The sequence below is a fragment of the Molossus molossus genome, unplaced genomic scaffold, assembly GCF_014108415.1.
Source record: "Molossus molossus isolate mMolMol1 unplaced genomic scaffold, mMolMol1.p scaffold_m16_p_20, whole genome shotgun sequence".
NCBI classification, from domain to species: Eukaryota; Metazoa; Chordata; class Mammalia; order Chiroptera; family Molossidae; genus Molossus; species Molossus molossus.
Window position 1 is genome coordinate 40,357,377 of NW_023425356.1, and position 13,545 is coordinate 40,370,921.

Here is a 13,545-nt window from a genome sequence, read left to right on the forward strand (position 1 = left end):
AAAACTTATGCAATGGAGATAGCGTTTGACATGGAGTCATAAGAGGTGGAAGGTACGACATTTCTGCCACTAATTAGCTGTGCTGTCTCAAGAAAGTTCCGGAAGTCATCCGCGTCCCGGGGTCTTGACCTATAAAATCTGAATAACGATACAGGACTGTCCCTGTCAAGAGCTGTTGTGATGATTAAGTCATGATCCGTATGACAAACCCACAAGCCTGTGTGTGGGATGCAACTGTACACGTTAACCCCGTTATAGCTGCAAGGAAACACATTTTAGGTTTTCAAAAAAGTTAAGAAAAAGGATGTGAAAACTTTATTTAAGCTGGTTTTCCTGTAACATTGCATTTTTTTTTTTTATAAAATAATTTTATAAGAGAGTCCATCACGATATTACACAGAAAATACACACTACGGTAATATATATACACTTCATAAAAATAGAATACATCTTGGCGACTGCTTCCAGACTCCGTTACCACCGTGTACAGTGTATTGACGTTTAACATTTACGCTAATTTAACATGAGATTTTCCAAGAAAAATAAAGAAAACTGTCCCATTGGTATTTTTAAAAATTGTTTCCAATTGATAGGGAAGTAAAAGCAATTCCAGAATGTGAAAGTTAAGGAGCTAACTGAATGGCAGGTTATATCAAAATATTAGGACAAAGATCCATGCCATCAACAGTTGTCTGAGGACAAAGCAGTGTTTTTATTTCTATTATCATAAGTGGTTCAACTGATTTTACAAAGTCACTGAAAGTAATACACTTATTTTGGGTGTGCGATCAAGGTGAGCACCATTTGGGACAAAAATAACCTTCTAGAAGCTATACTATATTTCTAAAATGAGTGGTGTCTCTTTTTATCCTTAAAGTGAAAAGAGGTGTATAAGTCCTATAATAAAGTATCAATACTTAAAAAAAAAAAAAGGCATCTTCATAAGTTATTTAGGCTTTGCTCAAAAAACATAGCAACCAGTTTTATTCCTTTAAAAAGGGCCAAACGCTTAAAAATCTATTTGGCTTTGAATTATTTATGAGAGTTATCTTATTTTTTAAAGGAAAATGATCTTAGCTACCATGCTACTATAAGACATCACTGATGTGTCCTGTGAGATGTTCAGGATAATCTTTGGAAAGTAACCGTTCCAGTGTAATAAATAAAGAAAAACAATAAGGGGCTTTTCTCGACCTTACGAAAAGATGTGACCATGGTGGGATCATGAAAATACCTCAGCAGTACCAAGGAAAACACGAAAAACAGAGCATAGCACCATTTTCAAGTTGCCAAGACTGCACCCGTTCAAGAGATGGTCATCTGGAAGCAGACTCGATCCCCGTGATTAATGCAGTTGAAACATGCGGCTTTGGCTTCGGCGGGTTTCTCAGTACGGGTAGGCGGACACAGCTATGTACACGATGAATGTGGTCTGATATTCAATGGTCCCATTGGCACTGTAGGATGAGGCTCGGACCCTCATGCGGTAGGTCTCTGCTTCCCGGAGCGGCCGTGTTGTATAGACCACTCCTTTCAAGTTTTCGACCCTTAAAGCAAAGGGAACAGTCTGTTCCTCATCAACCATGAGAAACGTGGTCCTGGGATGCATCACTCCATCCTGCGTGTATGCAACCAGCCGGATTAAATCTTGATTGGCGGCTATTCCAAATGGGAGGGAGACGAGTTTGTACTCCAAGGCATATGGGCTGGAGGCGCAGTCCAAATCGTTGGGCGCACAGTTCCTGAGGCAGAACCTGCGGAGAACAAACACAGGAAGGGCATGTAGTCTCCTGGCCTGGAAGGAGACATGAAGCAGGTGGCGGTGACCCCTGGCAACGTGCAGGCACTCAAGGAGGAGACAATCTGCTGCGAGAGCAGAAAGGCTCGGCCCATGTTCGGTGTCGCTAACGCAAACCAGATGCCAGAGGCTCTGACAGCAGGCTGGTCCGCAGTCAAGAGCTCTCGGCCCCAGCAAGGTCGGGAGGTTCCGAACCGCGAGTGAGGGTGAGGACCATGAGCATCTTTACCGCGTCCCTTTTGGAGATGGAAGCATCTGGACTTGAACGGGAGACAAACGCTTCTCAAAGGGAGGGACATGGGCTTTCAGAGATTTTAGCATCTATCCCAACACTGTGTGAAAGCTGAAATCGATACTGACAACATTGATATTTGAGTTTTCGAAAATAATAAAAAGTTAATTAAAGAAAAAACTTTTCCTTTTGTATTTGTCTTCCATATTTCAGATGACAAACATCGTCTTTTCTTCTTTTTATTTTATTTTTTTTATTTTAACCCTCACCCAAGGATATTTTTCTATTTATCTTTAGATAGAGTGAGAGGGAGGGAGGGAGGAAGAGAGAGAGAGAAATATCGATGTGAGAGAGACACATGGACTGGTGGCCTCCTGCACAACCGTCTCCTGCCGGGGACGAACTGCAACCCAGGTACCTGCCCTTGACGGAAATCAAACCTGGGACTCATTGGCCTGCGCTCAGCCAAACTGGCCAGGGCAACATTGAACTTTCTTTTTCATCAGCCCACATTAGCTGATTTTGAGTCATCATGACTTTTCAATTGTCTGCCAGAAGTCCCTGGTGATAAAGAGTAAACTTTCATTATTTTTTATTTTTATTTTTTTTAATCCTCACCCGAGGACATTTTTCCATTTTTTGTTCAGGTAGAGTGGGAGGGAGAGAGAGGAAGAGAGAGAGAGAGAGAAACATCGACGTGAAAGGGACACATCGAGTGGCTGCCACCCGCACGACCAACCAGGGCCGGGGACAAACTGCAACCGAGGTACGTGCCCTTAGCGGGAACCGAACCCGGGTCTCTCCGGACCGCAGGCTGACGCTCTGCTGAGCCAAACTGGCCAGGGCAAGAGTAAACTTTTAAAAATGCACAAAGGACCCTTTTCTGAAGCTATGTTTTACCAGGATTCTTCAGTCATATATCTGTGGAAGTTTCATGCATCTGTATCTTTGATTTTCTCCCCTCCCTTCTTACGCCCCTCAGACTGTCGTGGAGAACTTCCCGGCAGACCCTGGGCAGACAGTGCTGACGGACCCAGCGTGAGCTCCAACCAGCACTTGGTTTCAGGGTCCTCCCAGCCGCGGCCCCCAATCTCCAGGACCATCACCTCTGTTTTCAAGCACCCCGTTAACTCGGAACCTGAACAGAGGAGATGTCTGCGAGGGGAGGGGGGACAGAAGAGCAGTTTCTGCGGCTCCCAGAGAAGACTCTCAGACAGCAGGGACTGTGTGCCGGGGCAGACTGCTGACTCACGCCTGCTCCTGCCATTCTCCCATGAAGTCACCGTGAGTCATCACGGCAGGAGCCAAGGTACTTCTTGGAATGCTCTAGGCTCAGCGATCTTAAAACTCGGAGACAACACAAACGGAAACCAGGAGATTTCACAGAAAGGCAGACGCCCCATAAAATGCTCCCTGCCGGGGCAGAATTCTAGATGCTGCCCGGCGCCTCCCATGTGGGGACGCTGCTCCGGGAAACCTTGGCAGCCCCGGGGGCGGTGTAGGCGCAGGGGGGCTGCAGGATGAGTTCATTTCTTGCCCATGCATCGAAGAAGGAGCACACTGTTACCCCGTGTCTCTTCGGGTTGTGACTTCCTGTGAGTTAAACATGACCACAGACAGGGTCTGTGGTCCAGGAGAGAGGAAGGAGGATTTTCAAAAGCATGTCTGGGGAGAGAAGGCCAGGCTTACCCCGAGACAGGATCCCGCTGGTAGTCGGGTGGACAGGGCGTATCAATGCACTGGAAGCTTCCTCTCGTGTTGAAGCACATGCGATTGGGCCCACAGTGCACCTTCTGCTCCAGACACTCGTCCACATCTAGCAAGAGCACAAGGAACAGGGGGGTCAGCGACACAGGTCAGAACAGGCCCTCAGAGAGGGCTGGGCACCTCCGACTGCCAGCCAAGGCCGGTCTCCTCCCTGGGCATGGACTCGGCTGCTGTACCTAAGCTTCCGCAGCCACAAAGTGGGGCTCCTGACACCCGAGGTCTATTTCCCAGGATGCCTTGAGGATAAGTTTTCCTCTCTATTTTCAACATATGGGCAAAGACACAGAAGAAGAAATGCTATTAAGACCACTCTGGGGTTTTTTTTTGTTTTTTGTTTTTTTTAGATGTGGACTGTAGCGTGCATTTAAATTTTGTAAAGCAAATAATGCTTAAAAACAAGTTAAAAATGTAAAGAACGTTTGTGAACCTTGAGTGATCCTTCCCCAGTATGTTGTTTTATAAGTTCAAATTGTTGAGTAGGAGGTAGGTAGTGGAGAATAAAGGAGTCAAGTAATAGACTCAGGGGAGATTGTACAGGTCAGTCAGATCTTATGGACAGAGACAGAATACAGAGAAACCAGGATCAAATGAAGTGACCTGAGAGCATGACCCAAGTTTGATCAGATCTGCACTGTGCAGAATTCACCCTCAGTTGTCATGACAACGAGATGTTCTTCCTGGGGCCACAGTTCTCCCTGGGATGAGAAACACGCATGTGAAATGCTCTTTACTTTGTCATTTTATGCAGGAAATTCTTAAATAAAATACACTAACATCACCAGACCTAAAGGTGGAGCTAAGAAAACGTTCTATGAGCTTTCTGAAATGAGTGTTTTTAAGCTTTGATTCTTAACTTGGGGTCCCTATTTGAGTACCAGGGGATCTGTGAGTGAAAGTGTGTGTGTGTGTGTGTGTGTGTGTGTGTGTGACACAGAGAGAGAGAGAGATTTTCAGGAATGAGGGTCTATAGCAGTGGTTCTCAACCTTCCTAATGCTGCGACCCTTTAATACAGTTCCTCATGTTGTGATGACCCCCAAATTATTTTCGTTGCTACTTCATAACTGTAATTTTGCTACTGTTATGAATTGCCATCGGAAATATGTGTTTTCCGACGGTCTTAGGCGACCCACAGGTTGAGAACCGCTGGTCTTGAGTTCAACAACAATTTCGAGGGATGTTCGAGACCCCCAGTCTGAGAACTCTGTTTTAGAGCAGTGCTTTCCGTCTGCGGGGTTTGCATCGCCCGGTGCCGCACAGGAGCCTCCGGCAGTTTGAGAGCAGCCGACAGTCCCGGGAGTCCACTGCCGTCCGGATCCTCGTTTGTCCTGAGTGCTCTCGAGAAGCAACCCCCGGGGCCTAGGGCTCTCCACTGCTCTCTCCTCCCACGTCCTTCAGGAAGAAAGGTTTCCGCTGATCGGTGGTCCCACGGTGGCTGGGAATAAAATGCTTCACGGCTCACTCGCAGGGTGGTGACATACCGATGGTGACAGGCCTAGTCTCATCATGGCTACAAACCAATGGTCTCAGCGCCCTCTGTTTTTTAAATTAGATTTCAGAAGTGAGCTGCTTGTCATGGGAGCACCTACGAACACTTTTTTTTTTTTTTTTATCATCCTCACCCGAGGACATTTTTCCAATTTTTGTTCAGGTAGAGTGGGAGGGAGAGAGAGAAACATCGACGTGAAAGGGACACATTGAGTGGCTGCCACCCACACAACCGACCAGGGCCGGGGACAAACCACAACCGAGGTACGGGCCCTTAGCGGGAACCGAACCGGGTCTCTCCGGACCGCAGGCCGATGCTCTAACCACTGAGCCAAACCGGCCAGGGCCGAACACTTTTACTTAAATTTAAAAAAAAGATCTTAGGCTTCTTCTGACAGTAAATCTGGCTGGTTTAACGATGAGCTCAGCCTTGGCTGGTTTGCCTCAGTGGTTAGAGCGTCAGCCTGCGGTCAAGGGCACGGACCTCGGCTCCCGTTCGGTCCCTGGCCCTGGTCGGGGTTGTGTGGGAGGCAACCAATCGATGGGTCTCTCTCATATTGATGTTTCTCTCTTTCTCTCTCTCTCCCCCCTCCCACTCTATTTGAAGATAAATAGAAAAATATCCTCAGGTGAGGATTTAAAAAACAAAAACAAACAAAAAGCAATGAGTCCAGACTTTAAAATTATATAGTGGTCATCCTCCATTAGCTGAGTTAAGTCAAGTCTGCGGTGTGAATGTTTTGATACAAATATATTTAAAGCACTTGCATATTAACCAATGCCAGGGCTAGCATCCTTTGCAACTACTTAAACATGACAATAAACTTTAGATGTCATTTTTTAAAAGTATGAGTTAAGTATAAGGTTTTCAAATTTCTTTTGGGAATAGACAAGCAAAACATCTATAGACTACTTACTTCAGAGAAATGCTAAGTCAATTGGCAGCATTTAGGTACTTGTAACAATCCTTCTTTAGTATTTGAATAAACATAGACCCTGATGTACAGGAGGAAACAAGTAAAATTAATTGGACCCAACCCAATTCTCTGTAGAGGCAGGTCCTAAAGGTTACACGCACTTCTATCAAGAGTTGGTGCCGAGACCAATGGGCATGTGTAACTACCGTGTCCCTTCACGGTAGAAGTGACTTGGTAGCTGGGTAATGGTCTTTACATTGGACGTGGGTTAAAATTGTGAAGTTCTCTTGTGGACTCTTAAATAACGTGAAATAGTGCAATTAAAAAAGAGAAAGGACAGAAGAAATTCTGAGAGACAGCAGTCATCCAGCCTTGGCCCTCAGGGGACACATTCCAACATCCCCAGTGGATGCCCGAAACCGTGGGTAGTACCAAACCCTATACACACTACATTTTCCCCCTATACATACATCCAAACCTATGATGAACACTAATTCATATATTAGGCATAGTGAGAGAGCGACAACAATAATAATAGAATAGAACATTTATACCAATAGACTGTAGTGAAAGTTCTCTCTCTCTCTGATAAATGAGATGGCTACTAAGTGATGACCGGGTGGGTCGCAGCCACAGAGTGGGGATGCCGGACAAGGGGACCATTCATGTCCTGAGCAGGCCGGAGTGGCATGGCTTGAGCTTTCATCAGGCTATCTAACCCAAATGGCGCTCAATTTAAAGCTTACAGATTGCTTATTTCTGGCATTTTCCATTTAAGATTTTTGGACTGTGGTTGGCCCGGGTAACTGACACTGCAGACAGTGGAACCACGAATAAGGGGGCGACTGTTTATTACTCATGGACACTACATGCTACATTTTATTTCTGAATTATTTACTACGCACACTTCTGTCTCATACATCAGCATTTTGTTTTTTATTCTTTTAAAATATATTTTTATGGATTTTTAGAGAGAGAGGAAGGGGGAAAGAGAGAGAGACAGCTATCAGCTCCCTCCTACAACCCCTCCTGGGGACCCAGCCCGAAGCCCAGGCATGTGCCCTTCCTGGAATCAGATCCGTGACCCCTGGTTCAGGGGAGGGTGCCCAACCAACTGAGCCACACTGGCCAAAGCACAAATTAGCATTTTAGGTTGATTACAAATATATTCTATTTTCTGAGGAAATGACAGAAATGTCATTATTTACATTATTTTTTTATTTTTTATTTTTTTTTATCCTCACCCGAGGATATTTTTCCATTTTTTATACAGATAGAATGGGAGGGAGAGAGAGGAAGGGAGAGAGAGTGAGAAACATCGACGTGAAGGGACACATCGAGTGGCTGCCACCCGCACAACCAACCAGGGCCGGGGACAAACTGCAACCGAAGTACGTGCCCTTAGCGGGAACCGAACCCGGGTCTCTCCGGATCACAGGCCGACGCTCTAACCGCTGAGCCAAACTGGCCAGGGCTGTCATTATTTACTTTAAACGTAGCAGTCTGCCCAAAATAAAAAGATAATGGGCAGAATGATACATTACCTACTTGACTTTTTAGTTCCTTAGAGGCGCTAACCATGCTTCCCGTTACTAGTTTTCCATGACGACTAGTTTCCCTACAGGAATGGAACAGACTGTGAGACACGTTTCACGTCAGCCAAATCGTGCCCGTTGTCTCTGTGAACCAGCCTCTAATTGAGATTTTATCGGTCGGAAGTCTTGGTGTCCTTGACAGACGAGATAGTCTCCGAAAGCAAAGCCCTCTAGGGACAGGCGAAATAAATCCAATTAGCCTTATCTTCTTTCGTAAAAACACATTCCCTTCACACCACCCTCCAAATTTCATGTTAGCTGTCATTTTAGGGTGAGCTCGCGCAGAAACGTGGAGGCCTGTGGGCTCCGGGGCCCATGAAAATGCTGGGCTGGAGTCCAGAGTATGGAGATGCATCTGTATGCATAAGATCAGCTACCTTATCACATTTTCATTCGCTAGATGTGAATCTACAGAGAAATGTCAGGATCTAACATGCAGAGTGTTTGTCCTTTGCTTCATAATTCACTTCCCATAGAAAAGCTTTTGAAGAATATATGTACCCCCATGTTTGTAGCAGCACTATTTACAATAGCTAAGATCTGGAAACAGCCCAAGTGTCCATCAGTGGACGAATGGATAAAAAAGCTGTGGTACATATACACAATGGAGTACTATGCAGCTGTAAGAAAGATCTCTTATCCTTTGAGACTACATGGAGGGACCTGGAAAGTGTCATCCTAAGCGAAACAAGCCCAGCAGAGAAAGACAAATAGCACATGATCTCACTTATTTGTGGAATACAATGAACATAACAGTCTGAGGAATGGGGTAGTCCCAGAGACGTGGAAGTGGGGTACAGACTGACAATCCCCAGAAGAGGGGGTCGGTGGGGAGAGATAAACCACAGAGCTTACATGCATGTATGCATGAACAATGGACATGGACAACAAAGCTGGGGACAGGGTGGGGAGGGAGGGGGAGGGAGAATCAGTGGGGGGAAAAGGAGAAACATCTGTAACAAAAATAAATAAATTAATTAAAAATAAATAAATAAATTGAGCAGAAAAAAGAAAAAAGAAAAGCTTTCAAGCTTCTGGGTAGGTGACCCCCTCCGTTCTCCATCTGTCCTTTTCTTGTTTAGTTCATCCTCACCTGAGAATACGTTTCCCACTGACTTCAGAGAGTAGAAGGGAGGGAGCGAGGGAGTGGGGGAGAGAGGGACACTGATGTGAGAGAGACACACTGATTGGTTGCCTCCCACGTGCACCCCAAACGGGGCTGGGGCTTGATCCTGCAGCCCAGGTGCAGGCCCTTGACTGGGAAGAGAACTCTTAACCTTTTGGAGTGTGGGCTGACGCTAACCACTGGTCCACAGAGGCCAGGGCACTATTCCTCTTTCCTCAGGATTAGGCACCACACAGACATTCACTCTGCACTCTCTTCTCATCTTCCTATTCACTGGCCTTAAATAAAGAAGCCAAACAATCTGGAGAAGTCGTGCTCTCTTCTGTTAACTGGCAATGTGGTGATGTCTGGTTTTTATGTACCATTATCAGAAAACTATTAAGATAAAAATTAAAGTGTAGTCATTTATAACATAAACATTATTGCTACAAGAAATAAAATATAAAGATGAGGTGAAAAACTCTTCTATAAATAGCTTTAGAACATATGAATGCATTTAAACAAGTGCTTCTGGATACATTAAATGTAATTGAGGATTAACATACTTGAAACATTTATCTTATAGAAAGTATAGAGCAATTCTGACTTTTAAAAAATACATTTTTTGTTAATTTTAGATAGAGAGGAAGGGAGAGAGAGAGAGAGGGGGACAGAAATATGGATCAGCTGCCTCCTGCACGTCCCCTACCAGGGATCGAGCCTACAACCTGGGCACGTGCCCTGACCCGGATTGAGCCAGTGACCTCTTGGTCCATGGGACGATGTTCAACCAACTGAGCCACAGTGGCTAGGCCAATTCTGATTCTTGGTAAGTATTATGGATGACTTTTTGAAAATCTAGATAGCTTAGAACACTTATTCCAAATGCAATGCCAATATAGTGTTTTTAAATTTTTAGAATTAGTAGTGCTTAAAATTAGCATAAAGATTTTTTTCTTCTTAGGAAAATCATGATTGGGAGTGTTTTTCGATTTTCATGTTGCAGCCTGGTGCCTGCTACTTCTGACTAAAGTCTCTGTCCTTGTTCAATGTCAAATTCACTCCGATTTCCCTGTTAGCACTGATATTTCTACCACTAATGCATACAGCTTCAAAATGCACATGTGCATGAAAAGTAGTCTTTTGTTCCTTGTAAATGCCTCCAACATTTTCCAAAGGTATAAAAAGCATCCAAGTTAGTGTTTTGAGTACAGACGTCTTCAAAGAGCATAATTGTTTTCTCTCATGTCTTTCTTTAAAACCACAAATATATGCAGCTCATTTAAATCGCAAACATTTCAAAGGAGACCTGTTTCTGATTTCTTCACATTATTTTCCACTCTCTGAAAGCTGAGGACGTTTTGCACTGAATGAGTGACATGGGCAATAAAACAAACACTGGAATAATTTAAGAAAAGAATAAATTAAGAATATCATATAATATGACCCTTAAAAATCTGGCTGAGGGTTTTGCAGACCAGCTGGTTATACAAAATGATTCAGTGTCTACCCTGCTTTCTTCTCTGGTGCCCGGCACATCTCTAGGTTGGTGTTGGGCAGTGCCACCTCTTCAGAAGGATTCTAGGGGGAAAGTTATAAAACAGGGACCATGTAAACAGTCTCACCTCACCCTGCTGCCACAGTACAATAACCCTGGTGTTCTCCGAATCACAGGGGAGACACAGGACTATTTTAGACATTGTGAGATCTGTGACCAAGTCCTACTCTTGCCCTTGACTGTTCTAGGACACTGAGCCTCCCAGAATCACTCTGAGAGTCAGTTTTATTATCTGTAGAATGGGTATAAATTATTGCCCTTGACAAATCTGTACTGCTGATTAGAATGAGATAATAGTTGTTCTGGGAAAACATAAGACTGGAAGGTAAATATGTTATTCCGGTTCTTCACATCTCAATCAAATGTTCTGAACAGAGTAAGTTCTGAATAAATGTTTGGTGACTGATGGCTAGGAGTAAAGGGGGTGACACCTTCTGCCTCCTGGTCACATGATCTGTTTGGGGCTCTCAGGGAGTGTCAATGGTGAATGGGTAGGTTAGGGGTGGGGCATGAGTGGGGGCGATCATGGATACTCAGGTGAACCCGTTGTCCATCCTGGCCTTGGATGCATTTCCATGAGTTACATGCTAGCAAGTCTCTTGTGACTCTCACAGCGAGGGAAAAATTCAATCCAGATTCGATTGCTCTTGATAAAGCACTCTTTTGGATATTTTATTTGCTGTACTTTAGAAAGGATACAGTATGCACATGACAGAAATTAATAAAATTTGGAGGCCAATTAATTCAGAATTAATAAAAACTCAAATTTTGTCCACGTAACTGAGAAAGTTTTTTAGAAGATTTTTCAAGATTTATACAGGTTCTTATTTCTCTTTAATCTAAGTACACATTGCAATATAATACACCTTATCAAAGTACGATGTCCTTTCCTATTTTTGTGTAAAAAGGGTACTGTTGAGATGAATTTTTTTTTCTTTCTTCCATCACTATGCATTGTCCAAAGCTTTGTCATAGCATCTATGACCTATGCTGGTTATGTTCTTATTTGCCTGTCTCCGCTAGAATCCGAGATCCCAAAGGAAAGAAACTGCGTATCATTCATTTGAAGCTTTTGCATCCTGCAATGCTAGAATATAACTGTTCTACATCATCTGTAGATGCAAATAATGAATGGGTTATTTAATCAGTTTACTCACTGATCCCCAAGCCAGAATATAAAATATTGCTTAACACTGAAGTACATCCACAGATCACTCTTCCATTTCCAAATCTTAGCTGAACCGTGAATGAAATGTTTGAAGAGGTCTACCCCCATTAAGTTTTGAAAATATATAAGATAGCCCTGGTAGGTTTGGCTCAGTGGTTAGTACGTTGGCCCTCAGACCTATGAGTCTCGGGTTCGATTCCGATCAAGGGCACGTACCTTGGTTGTGGTTCGTCCCCGACCCGACCAGGGCCGTGCAAGAGGCAACGTGTCAATGTGGCTCAATCGCATCGATGTTTCTCTCTGTCTCTCTCTGTCTCCCTCCCTCCCACTCTATCTGATGATAAATAGAAAATTATCCTCAAGTGAGGAATAAAACATGAAAATATATAAGATAAAGTGGGTTGGGCACCCTTGGTCCTTCTAGTGAGACAGCACCAACAATGTCTAGCTACTTCTTCTGCTTAGCTGCTTTCTCCTGGCGTCTCCTAAGTGCAAAAGCAACACTGAAAGATGTCGGAACAACAGGCCCGAGAAGAGCAGGGAGCAACCTGGAGAACAACTATTCAAAAAGAAAAACATTTCACGTCTTACACTCTCCTATGCTGGTTTTAAGTCAAGTTGCAGCAGTAAACTTCTGAACATGGTCTCACCTTGACACGTCTTCCCATTGAGCATGAGTTGGTAGCCGGGTGGGCAGACACACTGATAACTCCCAAAGGTGTTTTTACACTCATGTTGGCAGGTGTCTCTGTTGGCACATTCATCAATGTCTGCGGAGAAAGAAGGGAGAGTGGGAAACCACGCAAAATGAAGGCAGGAACCACGACAGCACCAACAATAAACAACTTGTTGACACACAATATGAAAACGCCTCGGTGATTCACTGCTCGTGTTTAAAATGCTCACAGCTGTTTTTAAAGGAGTCCAGTGTAAGCTGCACTATTTTATACAAATGAACATCTCTTCTGTGCATCAACATATAGAAGCCGAAACCCCCATATGGGCAATTTCTATGTTCACTAAGTAAGACTGGAATGACAGAACAGGTTTGTACAAGATCCTCAACCACCAAAGTACAAACTCTTGACTGAATAGTAGAATGTACCTAAAAGATAGAGCTTCTATGGAGATTAATTGGAAAAAAAGAGTATTCATTTTTCTTTTTTTTAAACGTTAGCTGTCACTCCTTCCTTCTCTCCCTGCACCCCCCCCCCCAATACTCTCTCACAAACAGATGTTATCAGGTGGGGGTGTTTTCATTTTTGTGGCAGGAATATTTAAACTTCATATACTTGTAAAGTACTACTGGCAGCTACATACATGTATCGCTGTGTTAACTTGGGCCACTTAACTTCTCAAGATCTCAGTTGATTTTTCTGCCAAAAGGAGTCACCGATACAATCTCCCTAGTTTATAGGTCTGGAAGGTTCATATGCAGTAATACATGTGAAAGCATTTTGTAAACTATGAAAAGATATCTCTTTGCTATTACTAAACAAAGCCAAGAAAATCACACTAAGAAGGAGAGTGAAAAGAGGTGATAGTGAAAAATTAATTGATATTTGCTTTCAGAATGAGATGTGATTTGGGAGGTCTCAGATTTCTTGTCCCCATTGTGTTTCACTTTGAGTAATTTTAAAATCTGTTGACCATCCCTGGACACCTACCAACCAGTGGAAGAGTGTGGGGGAACAGGACATGAAAGGGGAACAGGAGTGATGTGGGTGGAAGGAAAGAGAAGACAGACTGGAAACTAGGGAATGTCTCAGAGCAAAATTTGCATATTTTGCATATGCTCAGAATATAACTGCAATGCTTTAAGATCTGTTCATGATAAAACACTCATCAGATATTTGTCAATGTTTCTGTCCTTTTTTAGTTAACCAAAGCATCGGTTCCAGAACTTGTGCTATTTGTTC

At 43.8% G+C, this 13,545-nt stretch overlaps 1 protein-coding gene across 1 annotated transcript in view; it reads right to left on the reverse strand.

Annotated features, from left to right (window-relative positions):
• Positions 1-297: 297 nt before the first annotated feature.
• Positions 298-13,545, reverse strand: part of HMCN1 (hemicentin 1) — a 427,446-nt gene continuing 414,198 nt past the window's right edge. Inside the window, exons 105-107 of the mRNA XM_036272178.1 lie at positions 12,277-12,396; positions 3,720-3,846; positions 298-1,754 (exon numbers count right to left, since the gene is read on the reverse strand). Of these exons, the coding sequence (XP_036128071.1) occupies positions 1,388-1,754; positions 3,720-3,846; positions 12,277-12,396 (614 nt within the window). The 3' untranslated portion in view covers positions 298-1,387. The remainder of the gene's footprint in view (positions 1,755-3,719; positions 3,847-12,276; positions 12,397-13,545) is intronic.